The sequence below is a fragment of the Leucoraja erinacea genome, chromosome 25, assembly GCF_028641065.1.
Source record: "Leucoraja erinacea ecotype New England chromosome 25, Leri_hhj_1, whole genome shotgun sequence".
Classification (NCBI taxonomy): domain Eukaryota; kingdom Metazoa; phylum Chordata; class Chondrichthyes; order Rajiformes; family Rajidae; genus Leucoraja; species Leucoraja erinaceus.
In genome coordinates, this window is record NC_073401.1 from 3,559,897 (window position 1) to 3,581,222 (window position 21,326).

At 47.8% G+C, this 21,326-nt stretch overlaps 1 protein-coding gene across 1 annotated transcript; it reads right to left on the reverse strand.

Moving 5' to 3' along the window:
- Positions 1-1,928: 1,928 nt before the first annotated feature.
- Positions 1,929-9,430, reverse strand: LOC129709304 (phosphatidylethanolamine-binding protein 1-like). Its single transcript, XM_055655587.1, has 4 exons — positions 9,152-9,430; positions 7,124-7,233; positions 4,339-4,439; positions 1,929-2,293 (listed from the first exon to the last, which is right to left on the reverse strand). The coding sequence occupies exons 1-4, from the start codon at positions 9,284-9,286 to the stop codon at positions 2,076-2,078; spliced, it is 564 nt and encodes a 187-aa protein (XP_055511562.1). The 5' UTR covers positions 9,287-9,430; the 3' UTR covers positions 1,929-2,075.
- Between the last annotated feature and the right edge of the window lie 11,896 nt (positions 9,431-21,326).

The window sequence follows — 21,326 nt, forward strand, 5'->3', positions numbered from 1 at the left end:
AGCAGGCGATCTTTGGCTTCGGCCAGCGGGACAGGACCGGGGGAGGGGGAGTGGAGGAAGTGAAATCGCTAGCGAAATGGGAAATATTTCGGCGTTTTTGTAGGAGAGCCGGCTGGCAGCAGCAGTTATGGTCGCTGGCCAGCAGGAGGCGAATAAATGAGTGAGTGAGTGGGGGGGGGAAGAGGATTTTATAAAAAAAATATGTACAGAAAAATTACGAAATTTGATGAGGTGCGGATGAGTGAATGTAAAAGTGAAATCGTTAGCGAAATGGTAAAAATCTAGGCGTTTTTTGCGTGTGGTTTTGTCGAAGTAACGAATCAAAGGGCAAAAAAATGACGTACACACACAGTTTTAAAAGTATACTAGATGAAGGGAAGGGGGTTGGGGAGAGAGGGATGGGGGTGGGAGGAGGGAGGAGAGGGAAAGGGGAGGGAGATGGAGGGGGAGTAGAGAGGGATGGGGGATAGGGGTGTGGGGGGGGGGGGAGGGGGGAGATGGGGTAGTAGAGGGAGGGGGAAGAGTGTGGGAGGGGGGGAGAGGGGTGATGGGAGAGAGAGGGAAATAGTGGGGAGGGAGTGGGCAGGGGGGAGGGTAGGGGACAGTCCATTTGTTCCCCATTCCCTATCACCCCCAATCCACTTTCTCTATACTCACACACATGATGACGCGCTTCGCCACAGGCTGCAGGGGTGGGGGGGAGGGGCTGATGCTGGGGCTGCTGCAAAGGCATATGTAAATGATCCATTCCGATTGGACATCTGTGAGCATTGGGCAGTGTGACATCACACGATGGAACGTTCACCAACATTCTATGGGTGAGAGCTGGTTTTTATTTTTTATTTTTTGGGGGTGGGGGGGGAAAAGAAGGATTTTATTAAAAATAATACATAAACACGACAAAATTTAATCAGGAGTGGATACTTGGAATGAAAAGTGAAATCTCTACTAAATGGAAAAAATCTCGGCGTTTCTGGGTCTGACGTTGGCGTAGCAATGAATCAAAGGCTGGCAGCCACGTCAGAAACACACACAGCCATCCGGCCAGCCAGCTACAGAGTTTTATATTATAGCTAGACCAAGTGCAGACCCGTTGGGTCTGTTTCCCCAACGCGCGTTTGCTGGGGAGGGATGGGGGAGGCTGCGGCATCACTCTCACACTAACCACCCCCCAAACACACAGGTGGGGGGACGGGGAGACGGGGTGGGCAGAGGAGAGGGAGAGGAGGAAACGGGAGATTTGGAAGGGAGAGCGGGGTAGGGAGAGAGAGAGGCGGATGGGAAGGGGGAGGAGAGTGGGCAGTGGGAGGAGAGTGGGGAGGGCAGGAAGGGGGGGAGAGGGGGTAGGAAAGGGGTAGCGTGGAGTGGTGCAAGAGAGAGGGGAAGGGGGGGGGGGGGGGGGGAGATGGGGGTGAAGAGGGGGTGGGAGTGTCATACAGCCCAGGAACTGGTCTTTTAACTTAGCTTTCCCAAGGCGACCAAAGTGCCCCATCTCCACGAGTCCGACCTGCCCATGTTTGGCGCAAATACCTCTCAACATTTCCAACCCATGTCACCGTCCAAATGTCTTTTAAACATGACTAGACCAGGTGCGGACCCATTGGGCCCAGCCTCCCAAGGCAATATTCCACCACTGACCCATAGCCCCCAACTGCGCAGGCGCGGCTGACGGGTTATCCTATTAAATCTTTCCCCTCAAAGCTTTAGAAAACCTTTAGAAAGGAGATGAGGAGGAATTTGTTTAGTAAGAAGTTGGTGAATCTGTGGAATTCATTGGCCTAGAAGGCTGTGGATATTTTTAAGGCGGAGATTGATAGATTCTAGATTAGTACTGGTGTCGGGGGTTATGGGGAGAAGGCAGGAAATTACAAATTACCCGGTACCACCTTCCGGTGTCTGAACTGTCAAATATAAAAGACACAATTCAATTATCATCCACTCATGTTTTATTTTAGAGTCAAAAGCAAGGTGGTTGCCATGACAGGAACTGTGAACTCAACAGTACTATTGACATTAGTCACAAGGATGTGCACATTTGTTAAAATTGCAATACTGTTCAGAAACTTGCAATTTTTTTACTTTCCAGCTAACTGCTCATAAAGTTTTGGCACATAATCATCCCATTCAGCTTGATAACAGGTGCCAGCCACTGGCGAACCCAAACTGTACTTCTTACGGAAAGCGGCAGTTTTGAATTTCCCGCGCTTATCGCCAGACCGGTTGGTCAATCGTGGTTCATCACATTGTAAAGCTTTAGATTGTTCATAAACCAGCCAGACATAGCGGTGAAGACCTGAAATAAATGTTGACAGTTAATTTAAACAAAAACACCGGCTGGCTATCAAGAATCAAAGCAGCACTGGAGACAGCCATTGGCTGAGAGTTTAAGCTATCTCTCTTCAGTTATTTCCTGTTCATCATATTATCCTACAGCTGCTAATTTCTCATTTGTAAACATTCAACCTCCCCCCCACCCACCCCCAATCGACAAACTGTACACTGCAAGGGCCAGGAAGTGAGCGGGTAAGCTCATCATTGACCCCTCTCACCCTGGCCACCAACTCTTTGAAGCACTTCCCTCTGGAAGGCGACTCCGGATTGTCAAAGCTGCCACAGCCAGACATAAAAACAGCTCTATTCCACGAGCAGCACAGTGCCCCCCCCCCTCCATAATGTTTGGGACAAAGTCCCATTATTTATATATTTGCCTCTGTACTCCACAATTTGAGATTTGTAATAGAAAAAAAAAAATCACATGTGGTTAAAGTGCATGTGGTCAGATTTTATTAAAGGGTATTTATATATATTTGGTATCACCATGTAGAAAGTGGGATGCATTTAAAAATGTAAAGTATCATTGACTTGTTGCAATAGCTCTGCAACAGAACTTCTGCCTGAACGGGATATTCTTTTGAAGTTGTTACATCATTCTCGAGGATTCCAGGGAACTGCTGGCAAGCTCATGTGAGCAGGCATGTGTGCCAGGTAAACCATTCTCCTTCTCCCACTCCACCAGACCAAATATGTACCATGAGCTAAGATACAATTGCAAACCAAGTCGAGAGCCATTTGCAATATTGAAAGTTAATAACTGGAAGTTTGGAATTCCATCACAGTGCAGACGTTCCTCATTCCGGTAAAAAATGAAAAAACAGGCATGTAGAAACTATTAATGCTTGTCCTATCATGATTATTCAAAATGCCATTACTTCATGATGAGATTAGAAAAGTCTGATGGCAAATGAAACTTTGGACTACTATAACAGATGAAAAGCTCTTCCCATGATATGATTCAAAGTCCTCCCTTGGTATCAGATTCAAAGAAATAATGAGTTTATCTTTGCAAAGATGGGGCAAAGTGGTGCAGAAGACAATGTTAACCAATTAAAGAAACCTTAAAGAAATTGAAAATCCATAATTTTCAGTTAAATAAATGCATTATTCATACACAGAATAATAATGCAACTTCGCACGACATTAAAATACATAATATAACTTCCCATCATTGAAAGCATCTATACACCTGAGGTCCTATTCCATCCAGTTCAGAACGGCTACTTTCCTACAGTCATCATATCATTGAACTGACCTGCACAGCCGTTCCTCAGAAATGGAATACTGGAGATCATCTCCAGGGCTTGTCTCTTTCCTGTTTTTTCTCTCATTAATTATGTCCAAGGTTCCCAACTGCTTTAACAGGACATCAATAATACACAAGAAGAGTAAGGCGACACGCCTCAATGAATGCTGACCAGTGGAATTAACATCCGTGGTGATGTGCAATGACAGTTTGGTTTTGGTGCATGCCAACTTGCACCTTAGAGGGAGGAAGATGACATGCGCTACAAAATGTTCTGCCAAATTCACATCTCAATTATTATGCAATTAATCAAATTCCCGCTGCCTCATTCATCCCTCACGACAGGTGTAGAGCTGAGGATAAATTGCTGATTGCAATTTTCAGATTTCAATGTTTGTACTCTCTTGAGACTCCCGGAATTGTTGTTATTGATTTTATGGAACAACAGGTTTTGTCATCACTCCACAAAAAATTCCAGACTGATAATATTCCCTTCACTCTTACATTTCAGGTAAAGCGTGGTTGCCTTATGTTTGGCTCTGACAACATTTAAAACACAGTGCACTAATATTGTATATTTATATTAGTACAAATGCATTATATTTCAGGATTATCTCATTTGTGCATTGGGTGCATTAGAAATGCACAATTGAGAGAATTGAAATTTAAATTTTCCACAAAACCTGTTGGTTAATTGTAACCAGAATTACGTAACACTTTTTATTAATGAATCCATCTGTGCAATAAAACTGACTTGCCTGTTCCTTGGGGAGGACCAGAGCCAACATAGTCAGAAAGAATCTCTCCACTTTTAATATCATTTCCTTTCATATTAACTACAAGGAAATGATGCCATTCCCTAATAAATAAAAAAAAACAAGATTAACTCTTGAGCAATGCACCACATTACGCAGTTTGGAAAACTAAGAACCAGTTAAAATGGAAAATTCCAAGCACGAGTTTCAACAGTATGGTCCAAAAACATGAACAAAGTTTTGTAAGGAAGCATCCAGGTCCTGAATTTGGCGCTTTTATTAATAAATCCAACAGTTATGATGACAAGATAACCCCTTCTTGAAGTTAGCTAGTGAAGATTGATTGATGAGACAATCGTTGCTGGAAAGTGTCCCATTTCAACAGACTTTAGAGCAGCACGGATTACAAGAGTATGAACTACATTTTCTGTACAAAGTTCACTGATACAAACACGGAAGCAAATGTTACTATTCGTGTGCTAGGCAACAACAAATATTGGGCCATTTATGAAAGCACATACTGGGCATGCATTTATCTCCACTTTCCCACTACAGTAACCCCATGTGTAGGAGAAAACAAACACACCTCCCGCCCCCCCAACAAAAATCACCGTTACATCCAATCCATAAACGTCATCTACAAATATGTATAATCTACTTCAAGTAATCATTTGTTTTTGCTTTACACATTTAACAGTTAAATGCAATAAACTCTGTATATACAAACAAATCATTTATAAATATTTTGAAAGTTTTAATGGCAAACTTTAAAAAAACAATTTAAAATTCACGAATCCAGTTCACTTTATTTTAATAACAATTATATAAACAGGAGGGATAATATTCTTCAGGATTCATTTCATAACATCTCATCTCATATTAGTTGGGCCAGAGATGCTAAATAAAGGAGTTGCTGTACTCTCATATTACTGCAGTAGTGCCTTCAAGGAATTTAGAACATCCATGGTGGTTTGTTCACTAAAGGATGTTTAAAACACATAACCTTGAATGTGTTTAAATTATCTTCCCTTCACACTAAGAAATAATGAAGACATGGCATTTTATAAATGTTGTAAAATACAGTAATACCATGTTTAGTGTTACCCCACCCGCATAGTGCTGCTTTGCTACTGTGCTCCTTTATTTTGGAGCCTTCTTTTTGTTTAAAACAGTCCGCAGAATGCAATGACATAAATGTTTTGTGATTTGACCAACGTGAGAACAATGTGATAACTGTGCGGGGGGGAATATAACGCAATAACGCTGCATGGGGGAAAATCAAAGCTCCAGTCGGAGGTGTACAGAGGAGGAAGAACGCCGGGTTCAGACGTATCTCATACAAGCACAAAGACGAAGGAGAGAACAGGGCAAGTCTGAAAAGTGGCACGATGCCAGCGGAACAAGTGTTGGGATAGGGTCGCGCCAGGACTATTGGTCACTTGGGCTCAATCCACCGCGGGAGAACAGCAAGAGGCCGACAGGGAAGTAGACTCCAAACATGAGAGTCTTGTGTTGTGTTGGGTTGTATTGTCAGGTTGAATTACTCCAAATCCCCTCTTGTGGAATGAGGGCGTTGGGTGGTGCGGGATGTGACTGACAACCAGTTTCAGTCGGTGAAGATACAGGGGAGGGTCAAGCATGAGTTCTGGACATGAAGAGCTGAAGGCTTACCATTGATTGAAGGTTTTGGTTGGATGTCAAGTCAGCTGAAGGAGTGAATCAGGTCGTTTCATGTCTCGTTTACACGTGAGCCGCCAATGTACATTAAATAAATTGCTAAACATCTGGTATAAACATTGTTGAAATGTCTACGGTCTTACAAGCGAGTTAGCAAAAGTTAGCAATAAGCGAGTTAAAAATCAGGATTGTATCTCATTCATGAGATATTATAATAACCTGGTGAGCGCTGTTTTGTTTTGTAATCCATTTTCTAGGAACGTATCTAGAGTATATTACTGTATGTAAAATACTTATTTTGACTGGATGAAATCTGCTCAAAACAGGAATGTAAGTAAAATTTGTTGAGTACAGGAAACGGGGAAAGCAAAGATGTAAGTTTAAATTATCAATAGTTAAGATTTATCTTTTGTAGGCATTGGTGATTTTCTAACCCTGTTATCTTTCTGCCTTTTAAAGTTGCCGGATTGTGCACGTTAATTTGCCTCTCCATCAGGGAAGATGAACATTAATTGATAATAGCAAGCAAATCCAGGAATTACAGGTTGGACATCAACAACAATAATAAATCACTGTAAATGGTAAAAGGCTGTAAAACTCAGTTGAAGTTATGTTTTACATTATGAAGAATCAGGGAATGCAGGATATTTTTCAAAACATTCCACAAGATGTCAAATTTGCTAAATATTTTTGCCAGTATCAATATATGTCCTAGATTGAGAAACGATGAGGAGAAATAAATATTTGCACACGTCAAATGGGAACTAGATTATTTTAACTCCTTAAGCCCGTTTTGCCAGTGAGATCCCAGTATTTTTACAACCAATCTGCAAGATATATGTTTTTTTATTAACCTAATTTGCCAGTGACCATTTACAGAACAATAAAAATAGGTGTTTCTTCCTGAACAACTACCTCTACATTTTAGACTACAACTACCCTGTTTCATCTCTCCATCTTCAGCAAATGATAAATGCCAAGCATCATTTTAAAATTTGTCACATTTCGCCAATTTATTGAAAAATTGGCGAAATGTAGGTTGTTCTTTTCACTGCAAATTGCACCCTCAGTCTCTTCCTTGAAGAAATAACCAGGAATGATTAATACCAACCTAAATTGTGGTTTCTCCCTACTTGGAGCATCGGGGTCAGTCAGAACTAGAGTGTATTGCTTGGCTGGACTGGAACCAGGCCAGCTAATGCTGACTGGACGTTTCTGCACCTGCACCAGGAAATTAAATGTTTTAACATCAGTTATTAGCATTATGTCAAGTTTAAAGACTTATAACCATATAACAATTACAGCACGGAAACAGGCCATCTCGGCCCTTCTAGTCCGTGTCGAACACTTACTCTCACCTAGTTCCATCTACCTGCACTCAGACCATAACCCTTGGAAGAGAAAATGGAATGGGTTCAAGATCAAACCAGTTGAGGGAGGAGAATCAATCTGAAGAAGGGTCTCAACCCAAAACATCACCTGCCCGTTCCCTCCTCCCAACTGTAGAGGCACCAGAAGGTAGAGGTCCAGCAGAAACCTGTGACAAAAGGAGTGATGATAGATGACAAGTACAGGAAGCCTAGGCAGGACTGGCTTGGGTTCCTAGGCTAGGCACCACATTGAGAACCAGAAAAAGGCAAACTTATTAGGGACAGAAAGACAGCCAATGTCCACTGGAGGAACACTTCACAGACCTACCCTACCACAACTCCATCATTAGCGTGAGCACAGTTGACTCCATTCTACAACAGCCCATGCAGATATGCCTTGCCATAATTCCAGGCCTAACAAGTCAAGATGGCCACAACACAACTAACTCCTAAGCAAACAGGCCTCGGGAGCAAACAGTATCCCACTGGTCACTCTTGGGGGTCATTTCTTTCTAAGAACCCACAGAACTGAAACTTAAGACAAATCATCCTGGATAATATCCAAGTAATAATTAGGGTTAAAGTAAGAATTGTCATCAGAAAGTCTTTCACACCAGAGGGCGATCAATAATTTACAGAATAAATTCACACCATGAGGAAAGCAATCAATTAAGACATCATGAAATGGGACGGTGGGTGGCAAAGACATTAGGGTCCATCTGAATGGCCGAGTATGTAGTCCACCTCGCATGGTGATAACATGCAGAGGCGCTAGCTGCATATTCTGACTGCACTGATTTGATGACATTGGTGCTCCCCTCATATTAAAACAGCGAGTTCCATGGCAATTGTGGTACTCCGACCAGGGAAATGCCAAAAGAAAATGTTGCAAGAAATAAAGTTAAAAGTTTGATGTTTGAGAAGGTCTGGGACTGTGTCTGGGACAGACACATGCTGTTTCTCTTTGTGCAGGTGCTGCCAGATCTACCGAGTGTTTCCAGCACCTACATAATCATACAGTGTGGAAACAGGTTCTTCAGTCCAACTTGCCTGCACTGGTCAACATCTCCCAGCTACACTAGTCCCACCTGCCTGCATTTGGTCCATATCCCTCCAAACCTGCCCAACCATTTCTTAAACGTTGGGATAGTCCTGGCCTCAACCACCTCCTCTGGCAGCTTGTTCCACACACCCACATACTGTGTGAAAAAGTTACCCCTCGGGTTTCAATTGAATCTTTTTCCCTTCACCTTGAACCTATGTCCTGTGATCCTTGATTCCCCAACTCTGGGCAAGTCTGTGCATCTACCCGATCTATTCCTCTCTAGATCTTATACACCTACACGTTTAACACAAAAATCAGCATGGAATAAAACGACTTCCAGCGTAAATAAAGCGTCGTGTGGAAGGGGCGGCATTGGTTTTGATCAATGTTCACGGTTTGATTCCCCCCGTGCCCCGGTGGCGGGAGGAGGACGAGGAGGAGATGGCGCTTCAACTGCTGTCCCTTCTGGAGAGTTCGTCCCCCGCTCCCTCCCACCCTCAGGCCTGCAGTAACACACCGGCGGCCGGTTACAGCCCAGCGGCGGGACGGGCGTGATGGGCCCTGCATCAACCCCCCTCACCCTCCCCCTCACCTTGCCCCCGGCCTCCACCACCCCTTTGCCCCGGACCCCCCCGTACCTGGGTCGGGGTGAGCAGGAGCCATGATGGGCCCTGCATCAACCCCCCTCACCCTCCCCTTGCCCCCGGCCTCCGGGCCTCGGTACCTGGGTGGGCGTCAGCACTTTGCCCAGCGCACCGGTTTCCACGCCATCGTATTTGACAGCCAGCGGGTGCTGGGGTTTCTCATCCACTTCGTTCAAGGCCAGAGGTCCGCTCCATGCCTGTAGCTCGGCAGCCATACCAGCTGTCACTGTCACCCACCGCCTGGCCTGCAGTAACTGTCGGCTCAATCACACACGCTGGCTTTTTAAGTAGCTTTGTAGCTTTGATCACACCCACCGACCCGCCCCCCGACAGACTGCGACTACTGCTGCTGCCCTCTGGTATCTTTGCTGCTGCCCCCTTCTCCTCCTTCTCCTGCTCCTCCTCCTCCTCCTCCTCCTTCTCCTCCTTCTCCTTCTCCTCCTCCTCCTCCTCCTCTTCCCCAATCCACACCACACAGGCTGCACTCTGCCAGCTATACCAGCCAATCACTCGGAATAAAAAGCAGTCATTTTAAACCGTGGGCTTTGCAAAGTGCTGCTCAAGTTCAAGCTGAAGTAGACACTTGGACTATCTTTCATTGGACCTTATCTTATTCCCTTTATCATGTATCTGTACACTTTGGACCACTCGATTGCAAAGTCTTTCTGTTCACTGGATAGCACGCAACAATAAAGCTTTTCACTGTACCTCGGTACACATCACAATAAACTCAACTTCAAAAGTCTGAGTGAGGGTCTCAACCCGGAACGTCAGCCATTCCTTCTCTTCAGAAATGCTGCCTGTCCCGCTGAGTTACTCCAGCGTTTTGTGTCTACTTCAAAATGAAACTGTTTACATCAACCCAGTTTGCCTTGCACAGGTTAGGAAAATAGATAAAAGGATAACACCGTAGATTAAAACACAAGGTGCTGGAGTAACTACAATGTTCCAAACCAAGTGAAACTCCTGGACCAGAACTGCATTTAACTCGACGGGAAGATATGTGACAACATTGTGTAGGAAAGAACCGCAGATGTTGGTTTAAATCGAAGGTAGACACAAAGTCTGGAGTAACTCAGCGGGTCAGGCAGTACCTCTGGAGAGAAAGAGTGGGTGACATTTCGGGTCGAGACCCTTCTACAGACTGATGTCAGGGGAGGGGGCGGGACAAAGATATAATGTAGTTGGAGACAGTAAGACTAATGGGAGAACTGGGAAAGGGGAGGGGGTGGAGAGAGAAAGCCAGGGCTATCTGAAGTTAGAGAAGTCAATGTTCATACTGCTGGGGTGTAAACTACCCAAGCGAAATATGCATTGGTGCTACCTCCTGCACCCAGACAGAAGACGACTGCATTGGTGCTACCTCCTGCACCCAGACAGAACTCACTGACTTCATCCATTTCACCACTAACTTCCATCCAGCACGCAAATACACCTGGACCGTTGGAGGATGGAGAAAAACTGGAGATACAAGGATGGAGTTAAAGGAAAAGAGAATGTAAGAAAAGTTAAGAAAGACACCAGAATTAACAGGGCAGAAAGCTCAGGAAGGGATAGCAGAGTAAGGCCAAGTGAAATAGGAATCAATGTGTGAAGGGTGAGGGGAGTAATGGATTAAAAGTATTATATATGAATGCACGAAGTATAAGAAATAAAGTGAAGGAGCTTGAGGCTCTGTTAGAAATGAGCAAGTATGATGTTGTGAGAATTACAGAGACATGGCTGAAAGAGGACTAGGGCTGGGAACTGAATATTCAAGGGTCTACGTCCTATCGAAAATGAAAACAGGTGGGCAGAGGGTGTGTGGTAGCTCTTTTGGTGAGGAATGAACTTCAGTCCCTTGCAAGGGGTGACATAGAATCAGGAGAAGTAGAGTCAGTATGGATAGAACTGAGAAATTGTAAGGGTAAAAAGACACTAATGGGAGTTACCTACAGGCCCCCAGACAGTAGCCTGGATATAGGGTGCAAGTTGAATCAAGAGTTAAAATTGGCATATTGGAAAGGTTATGGGAGATTTTAACATGCAGGTAGACTGGGAAATTCAGGTTGGTACTGGACCCCAGGAAAGGGAGTTTGTGGAGAGCCTCCGTGATGGATTTGAAGAGCAGCTTGTACTGAAGCCTACCAGGGAGAAGGCAATTCTGGATTTAGTGTTGTGTAATGAACCAGATTTGATAAGGGAACTCGAGGTAAAGGGGCCATTAGGAGGCAGTGACCATAAGATGATTAGTTTTAATCCACAATTTGAGAGGGAGAAGAGAAAATCGGAAAACAGTTGAACAAAGGGGACTATGGAGCCATGAGGGAGGAGCTGGCTAAATTTGACTGGAAAGATACTGCAGCTAATTACAATATACATAAATGATTTAGATGAAAGGATTCAAAGTAACCAGCAAATTTGCAGATTACATAAAGCTGGGTGGCAACGTGAACTGTGAAGAGAACGCTATGAGGATGCAGGGTGATTTGGACAGGTACGGTGAGTGGGCGGATGCCTAGCAGATGCAGTTTAATGTGGATAAATGTGAAGTTATCCACTTTGGGGGCAAAAACAGGAAGGCAGATGATTATCTGAATGGTGTCAAGTTGGGAAAAGGGGAAGTAAAAAGAGATCTGGGGAATCTTGTTCATCACTCACTAAAAGTAAGTGCAGGTACAGCAGGCAGTGAAGAAAGCAAATGGCATGTTGGCCTTCATAACAAGAGGAGTTGAGTATAGGAGCAAAGAGGTCCTTCTGCAGTTGTACAGGGCCCTAGTGAGACCACGCCTGGAGTATTATGTGCAGTTTTGGTCTCCTTGCTATTGAGGGAGTGCAGCAAGATTAATTCCCGGGATGGCGGGACTGTTGTATCAGGGGCCGCAGAGCGTTTTTGAAAGTGTGGGGTGGGGGGGCTGAGTGATCACTCATCACTGACTTTGGAGGTACCTGGCGAGGGAGTGGAGTGACTGAGTGGGGGAGGGTTAAGGAGGGGGGTGCTCCCCTCCCACAGTAGGGACATTTTAAAATCATGTTTTAGTGCATTGTAGAAGTATGATTTCAATGTTTTTTGTTTGAAGTATATTTAAGATAATGTAGGGCCTACATGAGAGATAGGAGCAGGTGGTTATTATTTTTGTTATTGCTTGACCTCCAAAAATTCCACAGATTCACAACTCTCTGGGTGAAGAAAGTTTGTCCTCATCTCAGTCCTAAATGGCCTACCCCTTATTCTTAAACTGTAACCCCTGGTTCTGGACTCCCCCAACATTGGGAGCATTTTTCCTGCAGTTACACAGAGCTGCCAACTCTCATGCTTTGAGCGTGACACTCACGCATTTCAGCCAATTCTCACGCCTTCACGCTGAAGACAGAATTCTCACGCTGACAGGCTGTCTTCAGTTCCTGCACAGCAAAGATCCTATAGCGGAGCAGTGTGTGTGTCTCCCTGTGTGTGTGTGTGTCTCCCTGTGTGATTGTGTATCTCCCTGTGTCTGTGTGCGCATGTCTGTGTGTTTCCCTGTGTGTGTGTGTGTGTCTCCCTGTGTGTGTGTGTGTGTGTCTCCCTGTGTGTGTGTCATCCTTTGTGTGTGTGTGTCTCCCTGTGTGTGTGTGTGTGTGTGTGTCTCCCTGTGTCTGCCTGTGTGTGTGTGTGTCTCCCTATGTGTGTGTGTGTCTCCCTGTGTGTGTGTCTCCCTGTGTGTGTGTCTCCCTGTTTGTGTGTGTCTCCCTGTGTGTGTGTCTCCCTGTGTGTGTGTCTCCCTGTGTGTGTGTGTGTCTCCCTGTGTGTGTGTCTCCCTGTGTGTGTGTCTCCCTGTGTGTGTGTGTCTCCCTGTGTGTGTGTCTCCCTGTGTGTGTGTGATTGTGTGTGTGTGTGTCTCCCCGTGTGTGTGTGTCTCCCTGTGTGTGTGTGTGTGTCTTCCTTTGTGTATGTGTCTCCCTGTGCATCTGTTGTCACATCCTGGCCTTAGACAGGGCTGCCAACTCTCACGCTTTGAGCTTTGAGCGCTTTGAGCGTGAGAGTCACGCATTTCAGCCAATTCTCACGCTGATGACAGAATTCTCACGCTGTCTTCAGCCCCTGCACAGTTTGTCATATCACAACGATCTGTGCGGTCTGGGGAAGCGCGTCAGTTGGCGGCTGTGAGTGACGTCGCATCTCTTCTCTTCTCTTCTTTCTTGGTTGGATGTGCAGCCGCTGACAACATGAAGCAGCCGGAGATACAACTAACCAGGTGAATCGGTTGTAAAACATGGGGAGGACCACAATGAGGCCAAACATCTAGGACAGGGTTCGGCAACCTACGGCACACGGGCCCTAACCCAAAACACCTGAACACCCTCCTCCCATCCCATGTTCCCGATGTTATGGTAGTCCAGAACCAGGGGCCACAGTTGAAAAATAGGGTAGGCCATTTAGAACGTAGATGAGGAGAATCTTTTTTACCCAGAGAGTTGTGAATCTATGGAGTTTTCTGCCTCAGAAGGCAGTGGAGGCCGATTCTCGGGATGCTTTCAAGAGAGAGTTAGATAGAGCTCTTAAAGATAGTAAGAGATGAGTCAGGGGATATGGTGAGAAGGCAGGAACGGTGTACTGAATGTGGATGATCAGCCATGATTACAGTGAATGGCGGTGCTGGCTCGAAGGGCCAAATGGCCTACTTCTGCACCTAATGTCTATTGTCTATTGTCTATTGTCTATTGTTAAGATGGACTGAGCGGCGGTGTTCAGCGAAACGATCGCCGAGCCTGCACTTTGTCTCGTCGATGTAGAGAAGTTCACACTTGGAACAGCGGATACAGTAGATGAGATTGGAGGAGGTGCAAGTGAACTTCTGCCTCACCTGGAAAGACTGTTTGGGTCCTTGGATGGAGTCGAGGGGGGAGGTAAAGGGACAGGTGTTGAATCTCCTCCGGTTGTGATAATATTGGCCAAATAAGTATGTCACAAAATGGAGGATCTCTGCATTTGCAAAGCCTGTTTGTCCTCTTTTTATGAAAAGCTGCAAAGCCATGAGTCTTATGGCTCCAGGGTGTCTAGAACCTGGGAGGGAGTCAAGCACAGGGTGATGTCCAGATGTCCCCTCTATTGTTAATATGTATGCGGGTTTTGCAGAAAGAGCTGAGCTTGGTTGCAAATGCATGATCAGGATTGGTTATAGAATGGGGTGTTGTAAGGTATTGTTAATTATGTTGCTGAGTATTTGCACTGTTATCTTGTGATTGGTCTAAGGTAGACAAAAATGCTGGAGAAACTCAGCGAGTGAGGCAGCATCAATGGAGCGATGGAATAGGTGACGTTTCGGGTTGAGACTCTTCTTTAGACTCAAGCATTTTTGTCTACCTTTGATTTTTTCAGCATCTGTAGTTCCTTAAAAATGTTGTCTACTCCACTGCGAAATCTCCTCAAGGTATGCCTACTTTGAAGAAGTTCTCCTCCTCTCTCCGATCAGTCTGATAACTCCGTAATTGTACATAACTGCGTATAACTCCACAATAGTAATATAATGACTTGCTTAGTATTGTGTAAATACTCTTTTAAAAAACTGTTTGCTTAAATTGTACTGCTCTGCCTTTATTTGAGTTGTGGGATTCTGTTCTTGCAATGTAACTGATTTTGTTCCGGTAATGTAACTAATTCTGCTACTGTATTGTAACTACTTGCTTAGAACTGTTTGCTTGAATTGTGTGACCGTTTAATTTAAAATAGTGTGATTTACCCTAGAATTGTATTGTAATTTAATGTATATTTTATATTGTAGTGTGTTTATGCATTATAATTATTAGCTGTTTTGGCGAGTCGAGACAACCGGGTACAATAAAATTATTTATTTTAAGTCGATTTTAAACAGCCAAAATTAACGATGCTCCTGCGAACACGCTGGAGCTTGAATGAATGGTTTACTAAAATGCCGCGAAAACGCTCCCGCGATCACGTGACAGTGCCCGCCAACAGCGAGGGTTTGTCATTCCCCAGGCCACCATTCGGTGCTGCTACAGGACCCCCCTCCCCCCCCAGAACCCGAGGTACGGAACCAAGCGGGAGGCTGGATACGGCGACCGAGACGCGTGGTAACAAAGGGCGGGGCGGGCGATACAGGTGAGACTGGTGAAACAGAGCCAGGGAACGGTAACGGTGCAGGAGGAACAGGAACAATGGGTGAAATGGGAACAGGCACAACAGGTGCCACCGGAATGGCCAGCGGACGGCCCCTACACCGCGGTTGAGCCACCACCGCTGTCGACATCCAGGTGGGCCGGCTTAAGGCGAGTGGCTGACACGATCTCCTCCTTGCCCCCGACATCCAACAGGAAAGTCACAACTCCGGGGCGCAACACCCGGAATGGACCCTCGTAGATCCGCTGCAGTGGGGACCGGTGTGAATCCCCGCGGAGGAACACAAACAGGCAGTTCTTACAGTCCCACGGCGCGTGCACTGGGGCAGTCCCATGCCGCGAGGTGGGAACAGGAGCCAGGCCGCGCACTCTCTTCCGGAGACTTGCCAAAACAGCAGAGGCAGACTCCGGCGGTGGCGGTGGAAACGTTCCTCCAGCCCCTTGGCCTGGGGGTGATAGGCGGTGGTGTAGTGCAACTGCGCCCTGTTCAGCTGCGCCAGTGCGGCCCACAAGGCGGAAGTGAACTGAGCTCCCCGGTAGGCGGCGCGACTCTTGTCAGCAGCGGCCTCTGCAGCCCGTCCGCGTTTTTATTATTTTTTGTCTATGTTTCTATGTAGTTTTTGTTATTTTCTGTTGGGGTGTGTGTGTGGGGTGGGGTGGGAGGGAGGGGGTAACTTTTAAATCTCTCCCTGCACGGGAGACCCAACCTTTTCTTGTCGGGTCTCCATTGTCGTTGGGGCTGCAACGAGGAGCGGCATCCAACAGGAGAAGACCGGGGACTCTGGTGCCGACGACTCACCTCACCGTCGTGGAGATGGCTGAGTCCAGAGCGGGTGGAGCGGTGGTGGAGCGCTGCTGCTGCTGCGGCCCGACCTCCGGAGATTCGGAGGCTGCAACTGTGGGTCTGGTGGACGGCAGCACCGGGAGCCCGCGGGTCCCTGGAGGGAGACCGCTTTTCAGGGCTCTCGCAACGGCGACTTCTCCCGCCCGAGTTGCAGGGTCGAAAAGCTCCTGGAGCGGGGCCTTACAGCACCGCCCCGCGCGGCTTGGAATGGCCGCGGGACTCTGCGAGCGCACGCCGGGGGCTCTAACACCAAGACCCGGTGTGCGACCTCGCATCACCCGGCGTGGCTTTAATGGCCGCGGGACAATCGCCATCGCCAGCCGGGGGCTTTGACTTTGTCTCTGACATCGGGGGGGGGGGGGGGGGGAGAGTGCAGTGGAGAGATAAGTTTTTTTGGCCTTCCATCACAGCGATGTGATGGATGCTTATGTAAATTATGTTGTGTCTTGGGTCTATTTGTTTGTAATGTATGGCTGCAGAAACGGCATTTCGTTTGGACCTCAAGGGGTCCAAATGACAATTAAATTGAATCTTGAAGATCTTGATCTTGAAATGTCCGCAGGCACAGCAAAACGAGTAATCCAATGGGCTATGAGTGCCCGAGACCAAGACTCGGCGGAGGTGTCCAACAGCGGCATAGCCTCAGGCCACCTCGTAAACCAAACCACGATGGTGAGGAGATGCGTGGCACCACGAGACGGTGGTAGCAGGTCCACCAAATCCACGTGGATGCGCTGGAAACGGCTTGCACAAAGTCTTGCACTGGGGCCCGTACATGACGCTGAACCTTGGATGCAGGCTCCAGCCTAAGCCGTGGCCTGCTTGCGAAGGCCATGCCAGATGAATTTGTCCACCACCAGCGCAGGTCGCCCGAATTGAAGGGTGGGCCAGGCCGTGGATGGCATCGGAAATCCTGCGGTGCCAACCCACGGGGACAATAGGGCGTGGGCGCCCCATGGACACATCGCAATGGACCAACATTCCCGTGGGGCCGAACGAAACGTCGGCTAACTGCAACACGGAAACGGCCGTCCTGTAGCCGTCCATCACGTCACCCGAGCGCTGTGCTGCAGCAAACTCCACGTAATCCACTCCATGGTCCACGGCCTCCACAGCCGTGGGGTGGGGTGACACAGAGCATTGGCAACCATGTTGAACTTACCGGCCACGTGCTGGACGTCCGTCATGAACTCTGACACGAACGCCAGGTGTCGCAGCTGTCGAGCAGACCAGGGGTCTGACAACTTGGCCAAGGCAAATGTCAAGGGCTTGTGGTCAGTGTAGGCTGTGAACGGCCTGCCCTCCAGGAAGTATCGAAAATGACGGATAGCCAGGTACAGGGCGAGGAGCTCCTGGTCGAACGCACTGTAGTTGCGCTAGGGAGACCGCAGATGACGGCTGAAAAAGGCCAGCGGCTGCCAGCGGTCGTCAATGAGCTGCTCCAGCACTCCACCCACGGCCGTATCGGAGGCGTCCATCGTGACAGCAGTTGAGGTGGCGGCCAGCGGGTGCACCAGCATGGTGGCTTTGGCCAGCGCTTCTTCCACACCGTCAAACGCGGCCTCAGCTTTGGTGGACGACACGAGGTCCCGTGGCTTACCGGCGAGGCACTGGAACAGAGGGCGCATGATCTTGGCAGCGGCCAGCACGAAACAATGATGAAAGTTCACCATGCCAACAAACTCCTGCAGCCCTTTGACGGTGAGCGGCCAGGGAAACTGCCGAATGGTCTCCACCTTGGTGGGTAACGGGGTTGCGCCCTGCGAGGTAACATGATGCACCAGGAATTAAATGGAGCACAGGCTGAACTGGCATTGGGCGGGGTTGCCTACCAGTCCGTGGTCTTGGAGCCGCTGGAACAGCGCCCGCAGGTGCGTGTAGTGTTCCTGTTGGGAGCGGCTTGCAACCAGGATGGCATCTAAGTGGATGGATATAAAGTCCAATCCCCTACCCACCATGTCCATGAGCCACTGGAATGCCTGTGTGGCGTTTTTCAACCCGAATGGTATACGTAGCCACTCGAAAAGCCCAAACGGGGTGAAGGTGGTGGTCCTAGGCACATCGTCCGGTTGAACGGGGATCTGGTGGTAGCCGCGGACCAGGTCTACCTTAAAAGAAAATGTGGAGCCTTCCAGATGAGCCGTCCTGGATTTGTGGGACCGGGTAGCGGTTCGCAGTCGTAACGGCGTTCAGGCGCTGATGGTCTCCACCCCCCAGATTTGTAGGGACCATGTATAAAGGGGACGCACACAGGCTATCCGAGCGCTGCATGATCCCCATGTCCTCCATCAATTTAAATTCCTCTTTGGCGATGCGCAGCTTGTCGTGCGGGAGTCTGCGAGTCCGGGCATGTAATGGCGGTCCCGCAGTGGGGATATGGTGCACCACCCAGTGCTTGAGGGCAGTTGCATGAAAACGGGGGGGGTGAAGATCTCTGGGAACTCCGCGAGCAGGGAGGCATACGAGCCCTCGACCTCGGCCACCGTGTATATAAAAGAGGGGACACCACATGGATCGGATTCGGTCTTCTGAAAGTGCACTTGGGACTGTGTTGACTGTCTGGAGGTGTCTATTCACATGAGGCTGAAGGGCTTGGGCGAATAGAGACAAGGATCGGACCCGCAGTGTTGGTTAGGTATCGTATAGGAAGTTTGTTTGTGTGAATGAGAATAAAGAATTAGTTGATCCTTTGGTTGACTCACTCTTTTACTGAACTAGATTAACGGGGTAAACTTTAGATGGATACAGTAGATGAGTTTGGAGGAGGTGCAAGTGAACCTCTGCCTCACCTGGAAAGACTGTTTGGGTCCTTGGATGGAGTCGAGGGGGGAGGTAAAGGGACAAGTGTTGCATCTCCTGCGGTTGCAGGAGAAAGTACCTGGGGAGGGGGTGGTTTGGCCCCCAGCCTCCTTATCTAATCTGGAGTTGGGCAAGGCCCTCCACTGGTGTATTTGTAGTGAGATCAGGACCTGTATATTGGCCCTCCACATGAGCTACGGGCCTGCTGGGACTGAATAAGTGGTGAAGTGACTTTGGACCTGAAATCGATAAATCAATGGGAGTATAGACTGTATTGATTAATGTGCGCATGCCAGGATGTTTCACTAACACACTTTGCCTCACCAAGGTCAATACTGTCCTGTTGCTTTGAGGAAAAGTGACTTTCCATAGAGCAGCTATCAGCAGAATCATGACAAAGTCATTGAGCCATGCAGCATAGAAACAGACCCTTCGGCCCATCTTGTCCATGCCGGCAATGCTAGTGCCATTTGTCGGTTTTTGAACCATATCCCTGTAAACCTTTCACATCTATGCACCTGTCCAAGTGTCTTTTAAACGGTGTTATATTACCTGCCTCCATTACCTTCTCTACATTCTTCTGGTCTGGTTATTCTGCTATCGGAGCCAACTTCACCATCATGGAGATGGAGAGATGGCTGACAGCCAGCTGCAGTACTTGAGGCAGATGTAATGTGCAGCAACACACTGGTCTAACTCACCATTACAGCCCATCTCTGAAAAACATCGTCCATCAGCTTCACCACTGCAGCTGTTTGGTCATTCAGGCCAGTGACCTTAACAGCATGATTACTGCAGCTGGAAAATTCGACAGGGTCAGGAATAGGACATAATCTCCTGAATCGTGATTAAAGTTGTAAAGGACGGCAAGTTGTGTCAGATCTTCAGCAACCCTACAAATGGAGCACTGCTGCAATAGATCTGGTCAGGTCCAGGAAGCTCAGTCTGGTCCCATATAGACCTCTCATTCATGTTCCCAAGCATCAGGCACCAGACTTAGTCACATTTTCTTTGGTAACTGGTCCAACCGATCACTCCATTTACCAACCGGTCTGTTTAACTGTTGGTGCTGGGAATTTGGTTTGTTGGATCTGGGGCAAGAACCAAAAATAGGGTGGAGGGGGGAACCCAAGGTGAATGAGAAACTGGGAATGTGAGAGCATCCTTCCCTCGATCACTGGAAACGACCTGGTCATGCAGTGTGAGGTGCTCTTGGTGCTGGTAGGTCATTTTGGATGAATGATCAATAACATGTGGGTGCCACGGGAATCAGTGCTGGGCAGCAGCTGTTTACATTCTCTATTGATGATCGAAGAAGCGATCAAGGGTGCAGTAGCCACAATTGCTCTCAAGCTCTGTGCCAAATAACTGGAGCCAGTCTACGCAGATATTTTCAACCAGTCCCTGCAAACCTGTACTGCCCCTGCCTGCTTCAAAGTCTCCACCATTGTCCCTTTGCCCAAAAAGACAAGGATTACTAGTCTTAATGACCACAGGCCTGTCGCACTGACCTCTGTAGTCATGAAGTCACTTGAAAGGCTTGTGCTGGCCAAGCTGAAAAATATCACAAACCCCCTGCTGGACCCTCTGCAGTTTGCATATCGGACCAATAGAACTGTGGATGACGCAGTCAACCTGGGCCTGCACTTCATCCTCCAGCACCTAGGCCGCCAGGGGACCTTATTCATGGATTTTGTTTGTTGATTTTAGCTCTGCATTCAACACCATTGTGCCAGAGCTACTACACTCCAAACTTTCCGAGTTGACTGTGCCTGAACCCCTCTATCGGTAGATCACCAGCTTCCTGACAGACAGGAAGCAGCATGTGAGGCTGGGAAACCACATCTCGGAACCGCAGACCCTCAGCATAGGAGCACCGCAAGGCTGCTTACTCTCCCCTCTCCTCTAGTCTCTCCACACCAATGACTGCACCTCCACTGACTCCTCTGTCAAGCTTCCCAAGCTTGCGAACGACACAACCCTGATTGGACTGAACCAGGATGGGGAGGAATCTGCCTACAGACAGGAGGTGACACAGCTGGCATCCAACAACAACCTGGAGCTCAATGCTCTAAGACAGTGGAATTGCTGGTAGACTTTAGGAGAGCTCCCCCTCCCCCCACCCCACTCACCATCAACAACACCACAGTCACATCTGTGGAGCATTTTAAGTTCCTGGGAACCATCATCTCCAAGGACCTTAAATGGGAGGCCACCATCAACCCCACAGTCAAACACAACTTCCTGCGGCAGCTGATGGAAGCACAATCTGCCACAGGCAATGATGGTCCAATTCTATACGGCCATCGTAGAGTCTATCCTCAACTTCTCCATCATGATCTGGTTTGGCTCAGCCACCAAGCATGACATCCGGAGGCTGCAGCAAATCGTCTGATCAGCTGAGAAGGTTATTGGCTGCAACCTTCCCTCCATTGACGAACTGTACACTGCAAGGGCCAGGAAGCGAGCGGGTAAGATCATCTCTAATCCTCTCATCCTGGCCACAAACTCTTTGA

Coding starts and splice junctions, on each gene's coding strand:
- LOC129709304 (XM_055655587.1), bottom strand. CDS start 9,286: ATGGCTGCCGAGCTACAGGCATGGAGCGGACCTCTGGCCTTGAACGAA. Junction 4,440..7,123: donor AGGGAGAAACCACAATTTAG/GTTGGTATTAAT, acceptor TTTATTTATTAG/GGAATGGCATCATTTCCTTG. Junction 2,294..4,338: donor TGGTCCTCCCCAAGGAACAG/GCAAGTCAGTTT, acceptor CATTTATTTCAG/GTCTTCACCGCTATGTCTGG.